This window comes from Carassius carassius, chromosome 4 (assembly GCF_963082965.1).
Source record: "Carassius carassius chromosome 4, fCarCar2.1, whole genome shotgun sequence".
NCBI classification, from domain to species: domain Eukaryota; kingdom Metazoa; phylum Chordata; class Actinopteri; order Cypriniformes; family Cyprinidae; genus Carassius; species Carassius carassius.
The window spans coordinates 17064571-17084704 of NC_081758.1; the positions used below are offsets into that span (position 1 = coordinate 17064571).

At 37.4% G+C, this 20134-nt stretch overlaps 1 protein-coding gene across 3 annotated transcripts in view; it reads right to left on the bottom strand.

The window, feature by feature from the left end:
- LOC132138466 (ras-specific guanine nucleotide-releasing factor 2-like) overlaps window positions 1–20134 on the bottom strand; it is a 54887-nt gene that overhangs the window by 30606 nt on the left and 4147 nt on the right. For all 3 annotated transcript variants that reach the window (XM_059547678.1, XM_059547677.1, XM_059547676.1), the window contains exons 2-3: window positions 3670–3776; window positions 1582–1729 (exon numbers count right to left, since the gene is read on the bottom strand). In XM_059547678.1, coding sequence (XP_059403661.1) covers window positions 1582–1729; window positions 3670–3776 — 255 coding nt within the window. The remainder of the gene's footprint in view (window positions 1–1581; window positions 1730–3669; window positions 3777–20134) is intronic.

A 20134-nucleotide genomic window follows, 5' to 3' on the forward strand; every position in this document is an offset into this window, starting at 1 on the left:
GTTACTGAAATTCTGCTTCCTTTTTAATTGTATCCTTATAAAATATTTATAACTTACAACAAGTTTGAATGCTGATGTTTCGGTTCAAAAAATTTAAAATAAAATAAAGAACTGCTTTTATGGCTTCATCATTTATTCATAAAATAATACTTCTGATATAATCATGACAATACAGCATAAGTGGATTTTACTTATATTATTTATAATATACACCAGACCCATGTCTATATAAATAAATAATAGTGCAAGGAAAAAAACTAAATGCAATAACAACAGTAGTTAGAACAACAGTTAGAATAACAGAATGAAAGAATGATAGAACCATAGATAGATAGATAGATATATAGATAGATAGATAGATAGATAGATAGATAGATAGATAGATAGATAGATAGATAGATAGATAGATAGATAGATAGATAGATAGATAGATAGATAGATAGATGAATGGATGGATGAATGGATAGATCCTGTCTTTTGTGAACACTGAGCAGTAAATGTAATCAGCTTAAGTGAGATTTCTTGTTGCTTTACAATGATTATGATACATGGACAACAATACTCCGATTTTAATACGATTAAGACAATACTCTGATTAAGAATCTACCATGTAAACAGAGACTTTAATTACTTTAATCCAGCTAAAGTCATAAATCGAAGTAAAAAATAATCAAATTAAGACATGGAGTATTCCTATTTTAGTTGCATTACTGCAGTGCAGAATAGACATACAAACACCTTATTCACATTATTACCAGTATGTAGGACTTTTTGCTGCATTTTGTGACAGGATACACACACGGCAGTGGTCAACCGTTTGACAGCAAACAAAAGAATGGCTTCAATAATGCCGTTGTCTGTTTGTATGTATAGCATAAATTAAAAATGCAACACCCAAAACTGTATATGGCATCGTAATAATGACAAACTATATGTTTATATGTGAAATTGTGAAGAGGACGTCAGATGGCGTCGCTTGGTGACGTAATGGCGTGTGCCATTAATCAATCTATGTACTACAACATGTAAACCAGGAACATGTAAGGGATATTCTAAAAGCAACTCATGTAAACACCTTAATTGTAACAGTCTTATTCAGAATAAGTTAAATAATTAGACTACTGATGTCCATGTAAAAGTGATCATTGATTTATACTCTAAATCATGCGTTCACATGCCATTGACCCTGCAATGTCAATAATGGGGCTTAATTCTCATCCCCATGGTGACTGGTCCAATGGGGAGGATAATTCCCTGGTAACACAACAAGGGAACTGATAAGATGCAGAGCCTGAGAGATGCTCTGTGGCACACTGGGATTGAATATGTTGCTGGTAACCTTAATTTGCAAAAGCAATATGAGAAAAGTAAACCTATGGTTAAACTCCAAATCAGGATTTTGTCAGTCTGTATAATTCACAAATAATTTTAGTACATAGGATCATTAAGTAATGGCGACACTTTTGAGACCTGCACTGTTATCATATTAATGGGATCTAGAGTTGTTTACTGATTCATAAAATTGGACTACACGTTGGAAAACTACCCATTAAATGGCACAGCTCAAGCATATACAGTTACCTCAGCTTTAAGCCTCTCAATCTCTGTGTCTTGGTCTTCCAGTTGTGTGCGGAGTTGATTGGCTGCCACCTTCTCTGTCTCCACAATCTGCACCAGATGGATGTACTTCTGCATGAGAACCTCACGCTCGATGATGATGTCAGAGTAGCTGAGATGAAACCGACAGGGTTACACTCAGTGAAATCTTAGGAATATAAATGTACTGTATGCCTGGGTTTATTTAGCGGGGCACAACTATAAAGATGTCCAGTTGACGAAACTGCTTCTATCAAGCATCTGCTGAACTTGTTACATAACTTGATCTTGTTGATCATGTACTGTACATGTGTTTTTTCAAAAGTCATCGCATCTAACTTGCTTACATATAGATTAGTTTTGTAAAAATTGCAATAATAAGATTTTATTAAAACACTAGTTACAATGAAAAATTATAAACAACTCTTTCCAGTGAAATCGTGGTATTACTATTGGCGTGATGGATTTAAATGATTGATTTAATCATTACCAGATATATTTTAAAATAACAAAAAAAAAATACATTTTAAATGAAAAACTACTGAAACAAAAATAACGATACATTTAATAAATAAATAAATAAATACGACACATGCATATTTAAAAACATGTTAACAACTAAAATATGGCACCAAAAATATATAAAATAAGACATTGTCATTTTTATTTTTGTTGTTGTTGTAGGGCTATTTAAATGAGAAGTATAAATATGTTTATGATGCACTTTGCGCCACAATTGTGATGCACTTTCCTTTACGTATTGTCCATGACTGATTTCCAGTTGCATTGTTGTATTTAAGTGAACAATGTCGGCTTGTATGACTGAAGGCCAATGTGGCCTGTCCAGATGTTCACAAGCACATCTGCTCATGGGAAACCAATAATCCGTTAGATTCAGTGATCTCCCCATTGACGCAATACAAATGCACACTGTGGCTCGAGTATAAATCTGTATAAGGAGTAATAAATCTCTGGAGTGTCAGCATGTGAAAGCCTTAAATCTCTATGGGTTTGTATGTCTGCAGAATATTATGTGCATGTGTGATTCTTTGTGCGAAAATTGCCAACAATAACAAACCATTGTCATAACATCATTAATATTTTTTCCCCACTCAGACATAAAACTGTATTTATTTCATTGTTTAAGATGAAGTGTAAAATTATTTAAATGCATGCATGCACGCACGCACGCACGCACGCACACTCACACACACTTCATCTCTATCCTAGCTTATTTCTTAATGTAGCTTTCTAATAAAACTAGAATTGTATACTATAAATTTTATTGGCTCTGTAGTGAATATTTATTTTTAATATTTTTTTCAGGCAAAAAAAGCTATTGTTAATAATCTAGTGGTAAATTACAGCAACAAAAAATATGGAAAATGAATAAGCTTAAAGAAATTAAAGAAAGGACATGAAGAGGAAGTAAATAAAATCTAATTAAATAAAATTAAACTTCCTACAATCCAATTCTGAAAATTACTTAGGGGAAAAAAATATTCCAGCATACCAAAAGAAAACTGTACTACTTGATTTATACATGCATAACGAACTGCTAAGATGCTAAAAAGTTTTTAAGTTTCTAAAAACTCTTATTTTGCCTACCAAGTGAGAAAGGACTAGTGCATCCTCAAAACCCCCAAAAAAGTGAGTGATGCCCCTGACAACAGTGTTTCCACAGTCTGAAACTACAGCTTAATATTATGTCTTGCTCTAAGGCAGATCTGTGATACAACAAATAAAGCAGTTTAAGCTTTCTTTAGAGATTTGTCTCTTTGAGATGAGATGCATAAAACATGACTGCAAAGTTTGATTTTAGGCTGTACATCTGAGCACCAGGGGGAGGAGGACAACAGTGCTGTCAACCTCAGTGTGGCTTATTTGTTGCTGTGCTGCTCTGCAGTGACAGGGATAAATGCACAATGCACTTGACTTAACCCGCTCTGATATGTCTTTCTTATTATGATGATTTTATTCTTTCAGCCTGAGAGTAAAGCTTCTTTAGCGCTGATAAATATTATCCTTGACTGAGCAGGACACAAAAAACAAATACACAAGCAGCCACAATACCTGGCCTGCTGGATGGCCTCCACCCATTCGTCACAGTCTGACTCCTCCTCTGTCCGCAGTTCCAGAGGCTTCTGTCCATCATGCCCGAAGATGACCAGGAAATAATGCTGAAGAGATAGACAGACAGATACAAACTGAACTGCAGAACTTCAAGCCTGTGATTGCACCGTTTAGGTTATTAATGAGGACATACATTTGTATAATGACATGAGTATGACATAGGTATTACAATGTGAAGGTGGTTTATGAAGACTTCCTGTGTCCCTGTAATTTAAAAGGCTTAAAAAACTAAATGCAGAAAGTTTTATGTGAGGGGTAGGGTTTAGGGGTAGGGTTGGTGTTGGGGTAAAAAATACAGTTTGTACAGTATTAAAAACATTATGACATAAACCACATATTCCAACAAGTGTGTGTTCCATAAACTGACTTAACTTCAAACTGTACTACAGTGTACTTTAGAGTCCTATTTTAAAGCATTACAGGCATTTGTTGTTGTTGTTGTTGAAAAATCTATTTGATGCTAACTACTTCATGCTTAGCAAAATAGCTCCATAAAATGCATCAAAATTCAAAAACTTCACATCTTAACTTTCTCAACTGTATTCAACAGTAAAAATCAAACAATGTTACCATCTTGACATAATCTGTTTCATTATTTTTAATTATTACCTAATTTTATTTACTGTTTTATATTTACTTACTAAAAAATTATTTTTTTTACCTGTTTTACATATTTTGGTTACAACCCTCTTACCATCTGTTATTTGTCCGATTGAAAATAAATAAATAAATAAATAATAACATTCCTTAAAATTGTGACACTCATGACCACACACACAATGTGGATCCTTTTCTGCACCTGTTCTGTATTAATGAACTCATAGAAACATCAAGCTTTTGCTGCCAACACACAGATGCTGACAAGCTCTGTGAAATAAAACAGGTACAGGGTTATGAAAGCCTGAGCATTGTGTGGCTTGAGGCCATCTGAAAGGCAAATAAACACATGCAGCCACTTAATAGCAGGTGTGAGAGGAGTTGAGGAGCTATTGTCAAAATGACCTGAGGAGAAATGCATGGTGTGAGCTTAGAATATATGCTTTTATAGTGACATTCATAAGCAGCTTCACAAAGTGTAGAATGTAACATGCATTTCATTTCAATACATTGTTTTGTGTTGTTTCACAGTTATAGTCAAATACGGCAAGTAAGACCAGAATAAATAATATGGAAGAAAATAAGGTTAAGTAGCCTATATAAATAAATAAGATGGAGCATAAAAGAAAGATACAATGTAAAAAATAAATGAATAAATGAAAAAAAAAACAGGATAGAAAATAAGTCTTAATTTCAAACTACCTACTTGATAAAATGTCATTATCATTTAGTCATACAATCTAATTCAGACAGCCTATGAGAGGACTGCAGAATTTGGTATATACATCAAAATTAAAAGCAATTAGCTATTGTATATATTGAGGGATGAACTGGAATCCCTGTATAACCTTAAAAACTGGTGCAACTTCAAAGACATTATTAATGAAATATCAACTGCATCAATAACCATAGCCTGACATGTACTTAAGAAGAAGAAGAAGAAGAAGAAGAAGATAATTGTGGCTTGGCCTTTTTTAAGCAGCGACTGACTCTGAGATAAAATAATCAGTCTAAATACATGAAAGCTGATAATTTCCATCCCTTGGTGCCTGAATTAGCATACACTTAAAATCCAGTGGGAAATAAGTCTGATATATATAAATAATTAGAACTAGTTTACATTATTTCATAAGGCATTGATACGCATATAAATGCAATCTGCTAATTCAAAGGTTGAGGGGTCAGAAAACAGAACATATTGTGTTTGTTAATATGACATTTCTATTTATTTCACATCTGCAGCCGACACTAATGAAACAAGCTACTTCAGCTGGTCATGCAACAGTAAACACAGCGAGCTCCACTCGTTGCTCTTTGAGTCATCGCTGGATTTCCGAGAAGGAGACAAAACACAGTGCACACATTTGAGTCAGTTTGTGACAGCCATTCACTGTATATGTCAGAGAATTGTCTGATTTAACAGATGTGCATATGAGTCCAGTATATGTATGTGTACATATATAAAAACAAAACTGCAGTTAAAGTCAAGTTCAAGGGATTAAGCGCTCAGTGTTTTCTAGCACAGACAGGCATGAGAGGCCTTATGTAACCCTCCCCAGATCTATTTACAGTCTCTCAGGCTGGTTGCCTTTGGACATCCACCTGCAGTCATCTCTGGGAGTTTAAGTTGCATGTAAACAGAAGGATAAAATCAGCACCAGGTTTTTTTACATATACAAAACCATCTCTACACTCTCAGAAAAAAGGTACAAAACTGTCCCTGGGGTGTAACCCTTTCAAAAGATACAAATGTACTTTTAAAGGGGTCATGATCTGGCTTTTTTATTATTTTATACTGTTGTCTGAGTTCCACTCAGTTCTAATTAGTTCCATGATGTTTACGTGGTTTTTACATTCAAAAACATCAAAATTGATAAGTAATAATTAATTTTTTATTGCTTGGATGCTCGATCCAGTTTAGGATAACACTTCTGTTATTTCCCTACTACCCACATAGCAAATGGACTTTGCCCAAATGTGGCCTCAAGCTGACACTGCTGGCCTCCTGTCGGCAATGGCATGTACCCTTTCAGCCAGAGCTGGGCCATGTTTGGCAATGACGGCAAGGCATGGATCAGGCAAACAATATGATGGCCGATTGTTGGCGGGAGGAGTGTGGCCCAGATCAGTCCAGTGATATGTGGCCCAAATCAGGCTAAGATCTGACAGCATATTATGTGACCCATGATAAACAAGATAAATACAATATTGCATGATAATGGTTAAATTATCACATACATTTTAATGAAGTGTATTATTTTTTAAATATAATCTTTGAAATGGCAAGTTGAAACAGAATGGAACATTATCATTTTTAAAATTAAGCAAATCAGTCAAGTGCATTAAACTACACTTAATTATAATTTTATTACATTTTATATTATTATTAATGGTACAAATAATCTTTGAATCCTTACATGAAAAGAGAGAGAGAGAGATCATTTAACCATTATCATGTAATATTTATTTGGTTTACCATGGGGCACACAGTGATCTATAATAGAGAGTGGGGGCACATCATATTTATAAGTATGCTGTCATGCACAAGCACTAAATAAAATGATCATGAAAGTGTCTTATTTTTATTTAAATCCTCTGTATCCAAGTTATGCTTAGTGTGAGGAACAGATCCAAATTCGAACCATTCATCGGCGATATGTATCTCCTTCCTCTGTAGCTATAGTAACAATTTAAACATTTGGCGTTAAGTTTTACAACAAGTTTTATGGCAGCGATATCAAACGCTCACTGGCTCTCATCGGTATCGTCATAGATTGCGACATGCCGTGTTTCCGGTGATACGCGTTTTGAATGAGAAACACGCGCCTTGACGGAGTGGAAAGAGATAATACTTTCAGCGTTTAACAACTTAAATTATGCCCTGCTCCTCGCACTACTATTATATTTCGCCAGAGAGGACTGCAACTGAAATGTATCTAAGTCTAAATCTGTGTTTAAGTCTGATTTTCTATTCTATCAGTTTCATGTAATTTATTGGCATAGTTTGTGTGTACATTACCAAAGCATGTCACAAAATGAATGTGATTATAGTAATACACAATGCAGTAATATGAAATATTGGTCTGGGCTATATAAGGCTCAGGCGTGGCTCAGATTTGGGGATTCTGGTTTACTTAAGGCTGAGAATTGACATCAATAAGAAAACCTGTTTTGGCCCAGTTCAGGGCCAGTTAGGGGTGATTAAGTGGCTGAGATTCGGGCCAGGTATGGCCCTTGTCTTTAATCCAGTTCTGGGCCACTTCAGGGTCATCATTCTTTACAGCACTTGGGCCGAGGGAAAAGTGATTGTTTGGCCCGGATCTGGGCCAGAAAACATTTGCTATGTGGGTATGTCATGCGCGAATCAGTGGGCGGGGCAACATAATTAGGAATTTATATTGTTCTGTGGAGGTGATTTTTAACCTATTACGTCATAGGTAGGCACATTCCAAGATCTGGTGTTCACTGGGCCTGGTGTCAATAAAAGCTTTTAATTAGGTAACAAGGACATTTTCAGTTCCCTTTCGAAAGCTACAGTCCATGCTGCGCTGCTCAGCGTATTGAGAAATGTCTTAATCGTGACCAGCTGTGAATAATGTGTGTAACACGTCGATAGAATTGACCCGGAGGTAATATAGCCTCTGTTGATGACGTCATCGGAGCGCACCCGCAACACGGGGCTATAAATAGATAAGCCACAGGTGCATCATGAGGTCCTTTGTCTTCAGATCATTCTGTGAATGTGTGGGTCAGGAAAATTATTTCGTCTGCTACAAATCTTCGATAGGATGAGACAACAAAACAGTAAGTGTTGTATTCCTCCATGCTCCCTTTCCATGTCTGAACTGGATACACGATTACTGTTTTGTTTGTTGGGGAAGAGCAAGTGGTTCTGGCTGTAGAGAAAGGCGAGTGCGAGCATTGTGAACTTTTCACAGTGAAGAAAATGCTTCGCTCTCGTCTGAACTATTTCCAGACCGAAACCATATTATCATCGTGGGGCTCTCATAGGGATCTGCGTGACGAGCGAACAACGGGTCCGTCCCTTTCGCTTGCTGCATCACCTGATCCACGCATCCCTTCTCGTTACCTCGAAGCTCACGCCGGTGCTTCTTCAGTTCACGATGGGGATGATATACCTCTTGGGCATACCAGGCTGCAGGTCAGGCTGGTGCTGCGCTGCACACTTTTGGCAGTGTTACAGGCATACCAGGCTGACCTGTTGAAGGAGTTGAGTGTGGGCAGTAGTCAACTCTGAGGAAGAGCAGTGTACACCGCATTACACGGTGCCCGTAACTCCTCAGTGCCCTCAGGAGATCGTTCTGCCAACCCTGCTGGGGTTCCAGGGCGCAGCGATCTCCGGCGAGCGCTTCTCTCAGTTACCGCCCGGAAACGTAGTGGTGCTAAGAGGCTCGCTACCTCTTCGGAGGTCTCTAGAGCAGCTAGTACGGTCATCCCCTGCCTGTCCGCTGCTTCAGGGCACCGAGCTAGTGGCTCTAGGCGCACAAGAAAGTGTTCGCTGAGCTTCGTCGAGCCACAGATTTGTCTCCCCCTGCAACCAAGCAAACGGCCCGTGCCATCGCCCATTGTATGTCAGCTTTAGTCAGCATGGTGTGTTTGTAATAACTTCCTTTTAAAATCTCATGTGGAATTTGGTCATTTAATGTTGCTGAAATATGCTATTTTTAGCCTTTTATATTGCTGCACAAATTAGCATGTCAGATGTACACATTATTTAATTGTTATGAAAATCGTGTGTTTATTATTTGGATATTTCGTGGGTACAGACGTTTCTCTGTGTTTTGTTATGGTCAGATATGAACGTGGAAGAGCAGAGAAGTGTGTGACAGGATGAGAAGGGGCTTGTTATGAGACACAATATGACTGACAAGCGACGGGCGAATCAGGTTTCTCTTCTAAACACATCGAGACAGCCCAGGGAGCTGCTTATATTCATCAGATCGCATAAATCAATGGAAAATGAATTGAAATGATGATTCTGTCTGAGGAAATATGAAGTAAACGTATCTATATATCTCAATGTATATGCATCTTAGGACTATAAGCCCTTATTGACGCTGTTCAGTGAAGCTATGTAAACACAAATAAACCGCTGCAGACTTGACTGTATATGAATGCGTGGTGAATTTATATTCCAAATTTGATACATATGGATTTATTATTTTGCACTCCTGACATAAATTACTAAACTACTAACACTGCAGCAATGTTTTATCAAAACAGTGGTCAAATATCGAAGCTAGATTCTTTAATCTTTCTACTGATGCACAGTTTGTCCAGATCAAGTAAGAGTGTGATATTTTAACGTGCTGTGAAATTGAAACAACAAAAATCTGGGGCTGTTGCCGATCTTTGTCAGTTAAGGGGTGAATTCTATTTAAAATTCTGATGCCAAACCATACCTTGAGCAAAACAGACTGAAACACTATTAATAGAGCTAAATATTCTCTTTAAACAAAACAAATAAAAATAGAGTGGAGAAGTAGCCCACACTGATGCTGACCTAGTAAACTAAATCATCAGCACTCTGGCCCTTTACACACATGAGCTCCTTTCAGTGCGGGTGAGAATGGACCAGTGACCCCTCCACTCACAAGCGGTTATGTCCGTCTTTCCCCCTGGAATAGTCTAACTGAAATACTTCCTAGCCTATTTCCTCACACAAGTCATAGTATTCACAAGGCCATGCCCCAAAGCACTGAATTATATGAAGAGTCTATTCTGGGCTGAGCGCTTACATGGATGTGGTACACACAGAACGCTCTTGTTTTGACTCAAAGGAGGGCACTGAACTGCCGCATTAGTGCCAAACCAACAGGCCTAGTGAGCAGGGTAAAGGTTTGGCCCAACACCTCTAAATCAAGTCACAGAACTCTCCACCAATACACTAATTTATCACTCCATGTATCAGCAATAGTAATTTGATCTGGAAATCTGCCAAGCCTACAGAAGGGAAAAACAGAGCGGGTGGGGAAGAGAGACAGAACCTCTTGCATAACATTTCTTAACAAGTGTCAAGCATATTTTTAAACTGTCACTTTACCTAACAAATCCCGTTTCCATGACAACACAGTGCTCTGCGCAAGAGCGATGCATTCATTACTACCGCTTTATCCATTCAGCACCTTGCCGATCTTCATTTAAACTTCCTCATCTATTAGGCTGACAGGAGATTGTTATAAATACATTTGGCTTTCCTTTAGCAAATCATATTTGCCATGATCTCAGCACCATAAATGACAATAATTCCCAATATGTTGGGGGGGGGGGGGCAGCCTAAGGTGATTTTTGCTGGTTTGATCTGGTTTAAACCGTTTTAACCTCCCAGCCAGCTGGTTCTTTCAGCCTGACAAGCACTCAAACTCCCAATAAAACCAGCAAAGCAAAATAAACAGACTAATCGGGTCTATATTAAAAATAACGTTTGTTTATTGCCATTTATGGTTCCATGAAGAACTTTTAACATGCATGGAAACTTTCCATTGGTTCTTTATAGTGGAAAAAGGTTCTTTAAATCATTAAAATGTTCTCACACCAAGAAAATCATAGTTCTTTTAAGAAATTATCACTGAAAGATTCTTTGGGGAGCCTAAAATGGTTCTTCTATGGCATCACTGCAAACCATGCTTTTGGAACTTTTATTTTTAAAAGTGAATCTTCTATGATTCCATGAAAACTTTCCATTCCACAAAAGTTTCTTTATAATGAAAAAAAAGTTTTCTTTTAAATGTTCTTCACACTAAGAAATTATTTGTTCAACATATTTGTTCAGAGCCTTCATTGAAACTTCCTCATTTATTACGCTGGCAGGAAATTGTCGTTAGGCTCACCTTTAGCAAATCATATTTGGCGTGATCTCATACAATTATATGTTGAAAAATAAACAACATAATGGGATTTTTGTTGGTATGAACTGGTTCAAACATTTTTAGCATGTCAGCTAAGTTGGTTTTCCATCCTGACAAGAACTCAAACCCACTATAAATCCAGCGAAACAGAGCAGATTGAGCTTAACTGGGCTGGGAGACAATCTATATTTTTTGGAACCTTTATTTTTAAGAGTGTAGGGTGGTTTAAGAACAACACATATTTGTCTTGATTAGCAGCACTTGTCTGTTTCATGCATTTCTCTCATAGGAGGAAGGAAGTAGGGATGGAGTTGTCAGCTTTGCTGTTGGTTTTTCAGGAAAAGTGTTGATGTTCACCGTCTGGATGAAATAGATGATGCTTTCTACTCTCAATCCTGCTGGGTGCTTACTGATACTGTTTACAGTCATGCAGTCTAGCTGTTCTTTATGTCTGTAGTTATCTTTGAAGCTACAGCCAGACATAAAGCAGTCAATCACAAAGCAATATTTTTTGCTGTCGTAATACATCTTTGTGGTAAATTTGTGACAGACAGATGCCAGTGAAAGAAATGGAGCAGGTCCTCCCTTTCTCAGGATGGCAGTGCACTATCTTTCAAGATTTCAATCAAGTTTCATGGAATCTATTGAAATATCCTGCCTCAATTATTTCTTGACATGCATGTAATATTTAACATGGAAAATAAAGTGGCCTACCAATAATATTTGCTTTGTATTCTGGAGTTATTTAAGGCTGAAATACACTGCACTGATTTTCAGCCTGGATAGGTCAGCACTAAAGCTTCTGAAAGTCAGAGCCAGGCTGCATATTTTAGGCAGTTGGAGATGAGACAGAAAACTGCACATGGTACAGATTTTCTAGCTTCAGACTACGATCCTGTCTACTGATATCAAATGTTTTAAATTGTTAGCAATTTTAAATCAATTATTGTTTCCATTTGCCAAGTGTTTCCTTGCAATGAGGAAAACTGCATGCTGGCAAACTAATGTGAAGCTCAACTTTAGATTGAGATGTGAATTCTTTGAAAGTGTTGTTTCACTCTATACAGTAAGTGTAACACATATTAAGAGACTAATATTAGTGTTTCAATAAGCAAGACATTGTAAGTTTTTTTATTTTATTTTTTTTATTAAAAAAAAAATTATATATATATATATATATATATATATATATATATATATATATATATATATATATATATATATATATATATATATATATATATATTTATTTATTTATTTATTTTTTTAAGAAGTTAACATTCTAGTTGCAAATTTAGCTATTGAGCAAACATGAAGTGTGGTTTCTATGACTGCTGAGCGTAGAGCAGTTAATGAAAAACCCAGAGTGTGGCTGGAGTGGAGTGATTACAGAACACTTTCAGCAAGAGAAATTGCTGTCACTCCACTTCACTCATACACTGCAGAAAAACACCTTAGGCTGGTTTAAGCTGTTATTTTTGGCAGTATAGGAGCATCAAGCTCCCAGACCCTGTCTCTGATCTGTGCCTCCACATGAGGAGTTAAACCACACAAGGGTCAGATGGAACTAATTCAGTTTAGTGTTCTCCAGCTGATCACATTATCAACACAGACTATGGAAATATCAGGTAGTCTGAACGTGGTCCAGTGGTGAAGCCATAAAATCCTCAAGTGTGTGAAATAGGTGAACTAGAGTTTATGTCTATTCTGTGCTATCTGTCTATTTTTTTTTTTATCTTTAAATTTAAGAATTGTTCCCCTCTAGCTTATATAAAATATTTTTTTGTTCATCCTTCAAAGTCTTGCATACAATTTCACTATTAACGGTACTATAATTAACTGCAAAAGATAATAAAATGTAAAAGTTAGGCTTTTTATTGCATACATAAAAATTATCAGTGATTGGTCAATTGTTCTGTGGTATAATATTTTTTATTTGTAAAAATGGCTGCTAAATAAATTAATCAAAAAAGCAGTTTAAATCATAGATATATATAAGGGACTATGGATGAAAATGAGCCGGTGTTGGCTAAATTTGGCACATTTTGCATATTTGTGTAAATTACTGTGTATTGTCCCTGATTAAAATAAGTATTATATATATATATAATATATATATATATATATATATATATATATATATATATATATATATATGTGTGTGTGTGTGTGTGCGTGCGTGTGTGCGTGTGTGTGTGTGTGTGTGTGTGTGTGTGTGTGTGTGTGTGTGTGTGTGTGTGTGTGTGTGTGTGTGTGTGTGTGATGTGTGGGTGTGGGTGTGTTACTAAAATATTTTGGTCAATAAAATATTGGTATGCGACATCAAATACGTCCATAGATGAGATACATTTTCAACCATTACAAACATTTTTGCATCCTTTGAGCACACAAAGCAATATCTAAAATTCATAGGGAATTTCAAAAATACATTTCTAAATAAAATGTACAACTGTACAACTGATGAAATATTCACAAATATTTTTCTGTTTGATTAATGTGCAGCACTTACATTCTTATGAATTATTATGGAACAGTAAGGGTGAAGAGTGTTATAAGAGTGTTGATTGATTTGTACTTCTTACTGGTTCTCATTCATATCTAAGTAAATTCACTTCCTTAAAGGTGATGTGTACAATTTCTGGGCCACCATTTGGATAGCAAAAAAATAATGACAACATTATAACAATGGTCAGCAAAACAATAAAAAGATAATTCCATCATGTGCTCAATACATATGACTGTGTCAACAGGAGTAGTTCTAAATATAATAGTGCTGTCAAACGATTAATCATGATTAATTGCATCCAAAATAAAAGTTTTTGTTTATAAAATATATGCATGTGTACTGTTTATGTTTATTATGTATATCTAAATACACAAAAATATTTGTACAAATATTTACATGTATATATTAATATATAATTTATATTAATATTTATATATATACATAAATATATATATACATATATATACACACACACACATACATATATATATATATATATATATGCACGTGTGAGTATTTATATACACATAATACATATAAACAGTACACACGCATATATTATGTAAACAAAAACTTTTATTTTGGATGCGATTAATCATGATTAATCGTTTGACAGCACTTAAATATAAAGCTATATAATGATCATTTTTTTGGAAAAAACATACTAAGAATATAAGCGCACCTCAGGAGACATAATAATAAAATGCATTTCATGACGAAAAACAAAAACATATTAAAATCACAATAACACAAGGCACCGGAACAGCAGGCTTCACATCCCAAAACAATATTTTTTGTGGGGACCTGTCATTTTAATGCTTCCAATCTAGAGCTTATTTCTGAGGCCAATTATCAAAGCTGAACAGCTGGGGAATGAGTTTCTTCATCTCCCCACTTAATCTAGTAAAAAATATAAGATCTTGAGCTGGAAGATTTCCTCACAAAACATTTTGGTAACGAGCAACACAGGAATGAAATAACTTCCACTAAGAAACTACTGTAGTTTAATGCTGAAATACATCAGTATAATTGGAAAAGATTCACATTATGTCTGATCTCATTCCTCTGATGGTAATGGTAATGATAATTCTCGAGGCAGCATGGTGGTGGAACTGTCATGGGGCATGATAAATTTCATATATTAAAAGTGTATGAATTTGTAATCATCTGCTTTTATGTGAAGATGGATGAGCTTACATAAGATGCTGAAGAAAAAAAAGATGGTCATGGCCTTGGAAATAGTCTCTTATTATGAATAATTAATGGTAGCTGTTCAATAATAGCAGCTGTTTCACTGTAGACATATTGAAATGTGGCTGCAAGTTAAAATAAATACTGCTCTATTTACTGACACTAGCCTCATTTTAAATGTTGGCACCAAATCAACCAGACAAACTACACTGCCCCCTTTTCTTTCTTGTACTTTTAAGAACAACAGTTCTCCCCCTTCCTGTGAATAGTAATGAGATGGCCAGCACTGATTCATTAAATGTTAAATAATAACTGCAGTCAGGAGAGCAAATGTATAATCTAATATCATCATGATGTCAATGGTTATGACTCAGAATATATGACTACACTGTAAAAAAAAATTTACAGTAAAAAAAAAAATGGCAGCTGTGGTTGCCGGAATTCTACCGTAAAAATACGGTAACAACATTTTCATTAACTTATATAGCGTTAAAATGCCAACCTATTGAAGTACTGAAATCTGTTTTGTACCTTTGTAATACAGTGACAACCACCAAATGCAGGTGGTGATGAGAAAGTCAAGTAATGAACCAAAGCCCATTACAAGCAGCTTTTAAATAATAGCATGTATAGAAGGTGCACAGTCTCATTCACACAAGCACTAAACACCATCATGGTGAGGTGTTTAAATTAGAATGTTGTGGAAAAGTTCATTTCTTTCAGTAATTCAACTCAAATTGTGAAACTTGTGTATTAAATAAATTCAATGCACACAGACTGAAGTAGTTTACTGTAAGTTTTTGGTTCTTTTAATTCAGATGATTTTGGCTCACATTTATCAAAAACCCACCAATTCTGAAAACAAATCTCAACAAATTAGAACACTAGAATAATAGATTACCTGTGGGGTTCAGGTCTGGTGAGTTTGCTGGCCAGTCAAGCACACCAACACCATGGTCATTTGACCAACTTTTGGTGCTTTTGTCAATGTGGGCAGGTACAAATCATCAACTTCAAAAAGCTGGTCAGCAGAAGGAAGCATGAAGTGCTCCAAGATTTCTTGGTAAATGGGTGCAGTGACTCTGGTTCTCAGAAAACACAATGGACCAACACCAGCAGATGACATTGCACCACAATTCATCACAGACTGTGGAAACTTAACACTGGACTTCAAGCAACTTGGGCTATGAGCTTCTAAACCCTTCCTCCAGACCCTTGGTTTCCAAATGAAATACAAAACTTGCTCTCATCTGAAAAGAGAACTTTGGACCAAGGGCAACAGTCCATTTCTTCTTCCCCTTAACCCAGGTAAGACGCCTCTGAAGTTGTCTGCGGTTCAGCAAATTCCTTGACACGTCTGTGTGTGGTGGCTCTTGATGCCTTGACCCCAGCCTGAGTCCATTCCTTGTGAAGTTTACTCAAATTCTTGAATTCTTGATTTAAGGCAGACTGCTTTTGTAAACTATTATTAACAAGAGTTTGGCAAATCAGGCTAGGACCAAATGTAATTGTGACGAGTGGGGCGAGGCCGAGAGACGTGGGAAAAGAGCGAGGCCGGTCCCACGGAGGAGATGGAAGGATATAAAACTGGAGCGACGACAGTGAACGACGAGAGAGGACCAGGCCTGTGTTTTAGTTTGTGTTTGCTTTTTATTTGTGCGCGTCAGTCCTCCGATGCGCTGTTTTGTATTTTTTTTGATTATTAAAACCTTATTTGATTGTCCGCCGGTTCCCGCCTCCTTCTTCCCGATGATTATGGAGTTTTAATTTGTTAAAGTGGTGCCGAAACCCGAGAGAAGGAGGGACGTGCTGCTGAAGATCCCTCGCGGTGTGGTGAATCCGCGGTGCCATCGAGCAGGCGAGGGAGTGTGCCGCCATGGCGCCGTTCGCAAGGAGGCCGGAGACTGCTGCCTCCGTGAAGGAATCCAGAGGAGTAGGGAACAGGGGAGTCCTGCTGGCTGCCAAAAACCGGAGGAGCCGTGGCCGTCCACCGGGCGGCAGAGGAGTGTCATGCCGTCCGCCGAGGGCCGTCCAGTGCCACCGCCAGGCACCGCGGAGGAGATCACCCAGCTGGTCGAGGGCCGAGCAGCAGTGCGTCTGGGAACCGGATTTTTTTTTTATTTATTTTCTATCTCCCCTCTCTCGTCTCTGTCGCTCCTCCTTCCATCTCCTTTTCTCTCACCTCGTCTGTCCTACCCCCAGGTTCCCGCTGGTCCTCGTGAGCGGGGGGGTGGGGGGGGGGGGTGAGTAGAGCGCAGTCTCGAGGGTACCCCCCTGGCCTGCGAGGGGGGTATGTGACGAGTGGGGCAGGGCCGAGAGACGTGGGAACAGAGCGAGTCCCACGGAGGAGATGGAAGGATATAAAACTGGAGCGACGACAGTGAAGGACGAGAGAGGACCAGGCCTGGGTTTTAGTTTGTGTTTGCTTTTTATTTGTGCGCGTCAGTCGTCCGTGAGGGGCTGACATGCTGTTTTGTATTTATTTTGATTATTAAAACCTTATTTGATTGTCTGCTGGTTCCCGCCTCCCTCTTCCCGATGATTATGGAGTTTTAATTCGTTACAGTAATGAAAAGACAGATTACACATTCCACATGCTCTAGAGCACAAATCAAGCTATATCAGACACAGCTTGTTTTTTCACTAATATTTTCCATGTCAGAAAGTATTATCACTGCCCCATTATCTTAGTTGTGCTTATTATATCAGCTCATGCTGTAAGAAAACATTATTGTGTGCTATCTAGACCTGAACCATGTGTGAAGTGAAGTGCAGTGCAGTATAAAAGGTCATAACTTTAACTTTTTTCCACAACACATCCATTCGATGATCTGCTGGAAATTATATGGGATTTTCCGACGTATGTATTTTCCTTAATTGGAAAAACAAACACCAGGCCTCTATTACTAAAGATGCAAAACACCTCAATTTGACGCTTTTAGGGTGTGTGCTACATTTGCCTTAAATGCATTAAGTGCAGTTAATGTCTGACACCAAATTACAGAACTATATTGTATCAAACTAATCTCTGAAATCACACACCTTGTGTTGAAATAGCAACATGTATTACCACCGCATTATGAAACTGCAGTTAGACTTGAACTGCAGTGACGAAGCACATCCTTGAGCCTGCATAGCTAAACTTTTGAGAAGGGTATAACTGCAGCCTGGAGATCTCCAAATAGGGGCGGGAACTCCAAAACGGGGTGGGAGCTCCAAAATAGGGCATGGCTTCCTCCCATTGAGAGACAGATGCGCATGACACGCATGCACAACTTTTCCCCAATCCACTTCAGTGCAAACTCCGCCCCACAACTGATTCTGAAGTTTTTATTGGTTGTGTCAGTTAAAGGGTTTCCTAAACTATGCAACAAAAAAGGCTAACCCCTAAACCTACCCCACACCTTACCTTAACCAGTGAAATTGACTGAATGGCAGGATTGGCGGTGAATAGCGTGGTAAAGAAAGTTGCAGTTCAGGAAATAAACAGTTAATAAGATTGAGACTCACCGCTCAATGGCACCTTTTTAGTTAGACACAGCATCACTACCCTCTCCTAGCCTGCGAAATTTCGTGGTCCGGCACGGCCCTGTTGCTTGGAATAAAACAATAGAGTAAAATCTTCCCCTCCGCTGGGACGACTCCTGAGTGATTCCCGTTTACATCATGAAACAGAGGTTCAGACTTGGGTCCAAACACCACTGGCCACAAGCTTTGGCCTCTGCTCTTGTGGAGAATATTTATTTATATCGCATATTTTATTTTAGATGAACTAGAAACAATGTTTAATTTATAAAGTTTTATTTTGAAATGTAAGTCGGTAACAATTGGCTGAAGCCACAGCCAATGGTGAAAGTCTTTGCGAAAGGAGACCCCGCCCCATTTTGGAGGTTCTGCCCAATTTTGGAGTTCACGTCCCATTTTGGAGATCTCCGGTCTGCATTTATAGCCACTTGACTTTTTGCAACCTCGTCTTTGCTCAGAGTATGTTTCAGGTCTAAAACAAACCATCCCTGTGTAACACATAACTGCAACTATAGTACACTTAGTGATTTAGACTGGCATCTGTTTAAACAGCTTAAACAGACTACATACTGGGATCTTTCCTGTTCTTTCATATTTCTGTAACTCTTTACCTGCTTTTTTTATGGGTGCAATCCTACTCATCCCATGTTTTTTTTTCTTTTCTTTTTTTTAAAGCCCGTTTAAAAAGTATTATCTACATGTTGTAGATTATGTCAGATTATGTCAATCCTATGCACAGTGCATATTAAAGTCTACTTTCAGATAAGCAGAGCACAGACATTGTGAGAATAACATGCAAGTAAACCTACTATCGAGTGTTCCTTCAAGTATATGTGGTCTGAACCCTTTATAAACACTTCTATCACACAATAAAGTATGTCTTACTACAACAAAAACATTAATATCATAGACTGGCCACACTCACTATGTAAACCGATCAATAATGAATGAGATGTCACTGCTGCTAGAGATACATGCTTATTGGAATCTGGGGGGGGGGGCTATTTGCATGTGTTCTTTCTCCATACGAACAACTTCAAGAGATTCAACAGACTAATTTTCTTTAATCAGAGAACTAATCAGATTTTTTTTTTAAATATGTCAATAATGTAATATGGACACAAACAATAAGAAGAGTAATAAATCATTTGGTCTACATTGACAAAGTAACTATAACTGAGTTCAGGCTGCATCAATTAAAAGTAATCAAGCATTTGATCTGATGCTGTAAACAAACAAGATCAAATGGGACACCAACGTCAACATCTTACATTTCATCACACTGAATTACAGACTACATGCAATATCAATCAATAAAATTAAATGAATGGTTCGCATGAAAATGAAAATACTGTTACTCAGACTATATGTTTTCTGATTAGTTCTCTGATTAAAGAGAATTCGTCTACATGGCTTACTTCCTACGGTGTAAAGCTAAACAATATGTATAATGTAAACTGAGTGAAAAGTGGGTCTGTCAAAAAGGATAAAAAAAGTAATATAACAGTAATGCTTTATTTTCTAAGTCACATTGTGTGTGGGACAGACCAAAATGTAAGCAGTCACTATTCACTCACAATCTCGCATTTCAATTTGACTCTAAGAGCCCCTACTCTCTTAAAGATAAAGGTTCCCCAACCTTTGGGCTCCCCAAAGAACAGTTCTTGAAAGAAAGTGTGAAACATTTTAATAATCTGAAGAAACAGTATAAAGAACC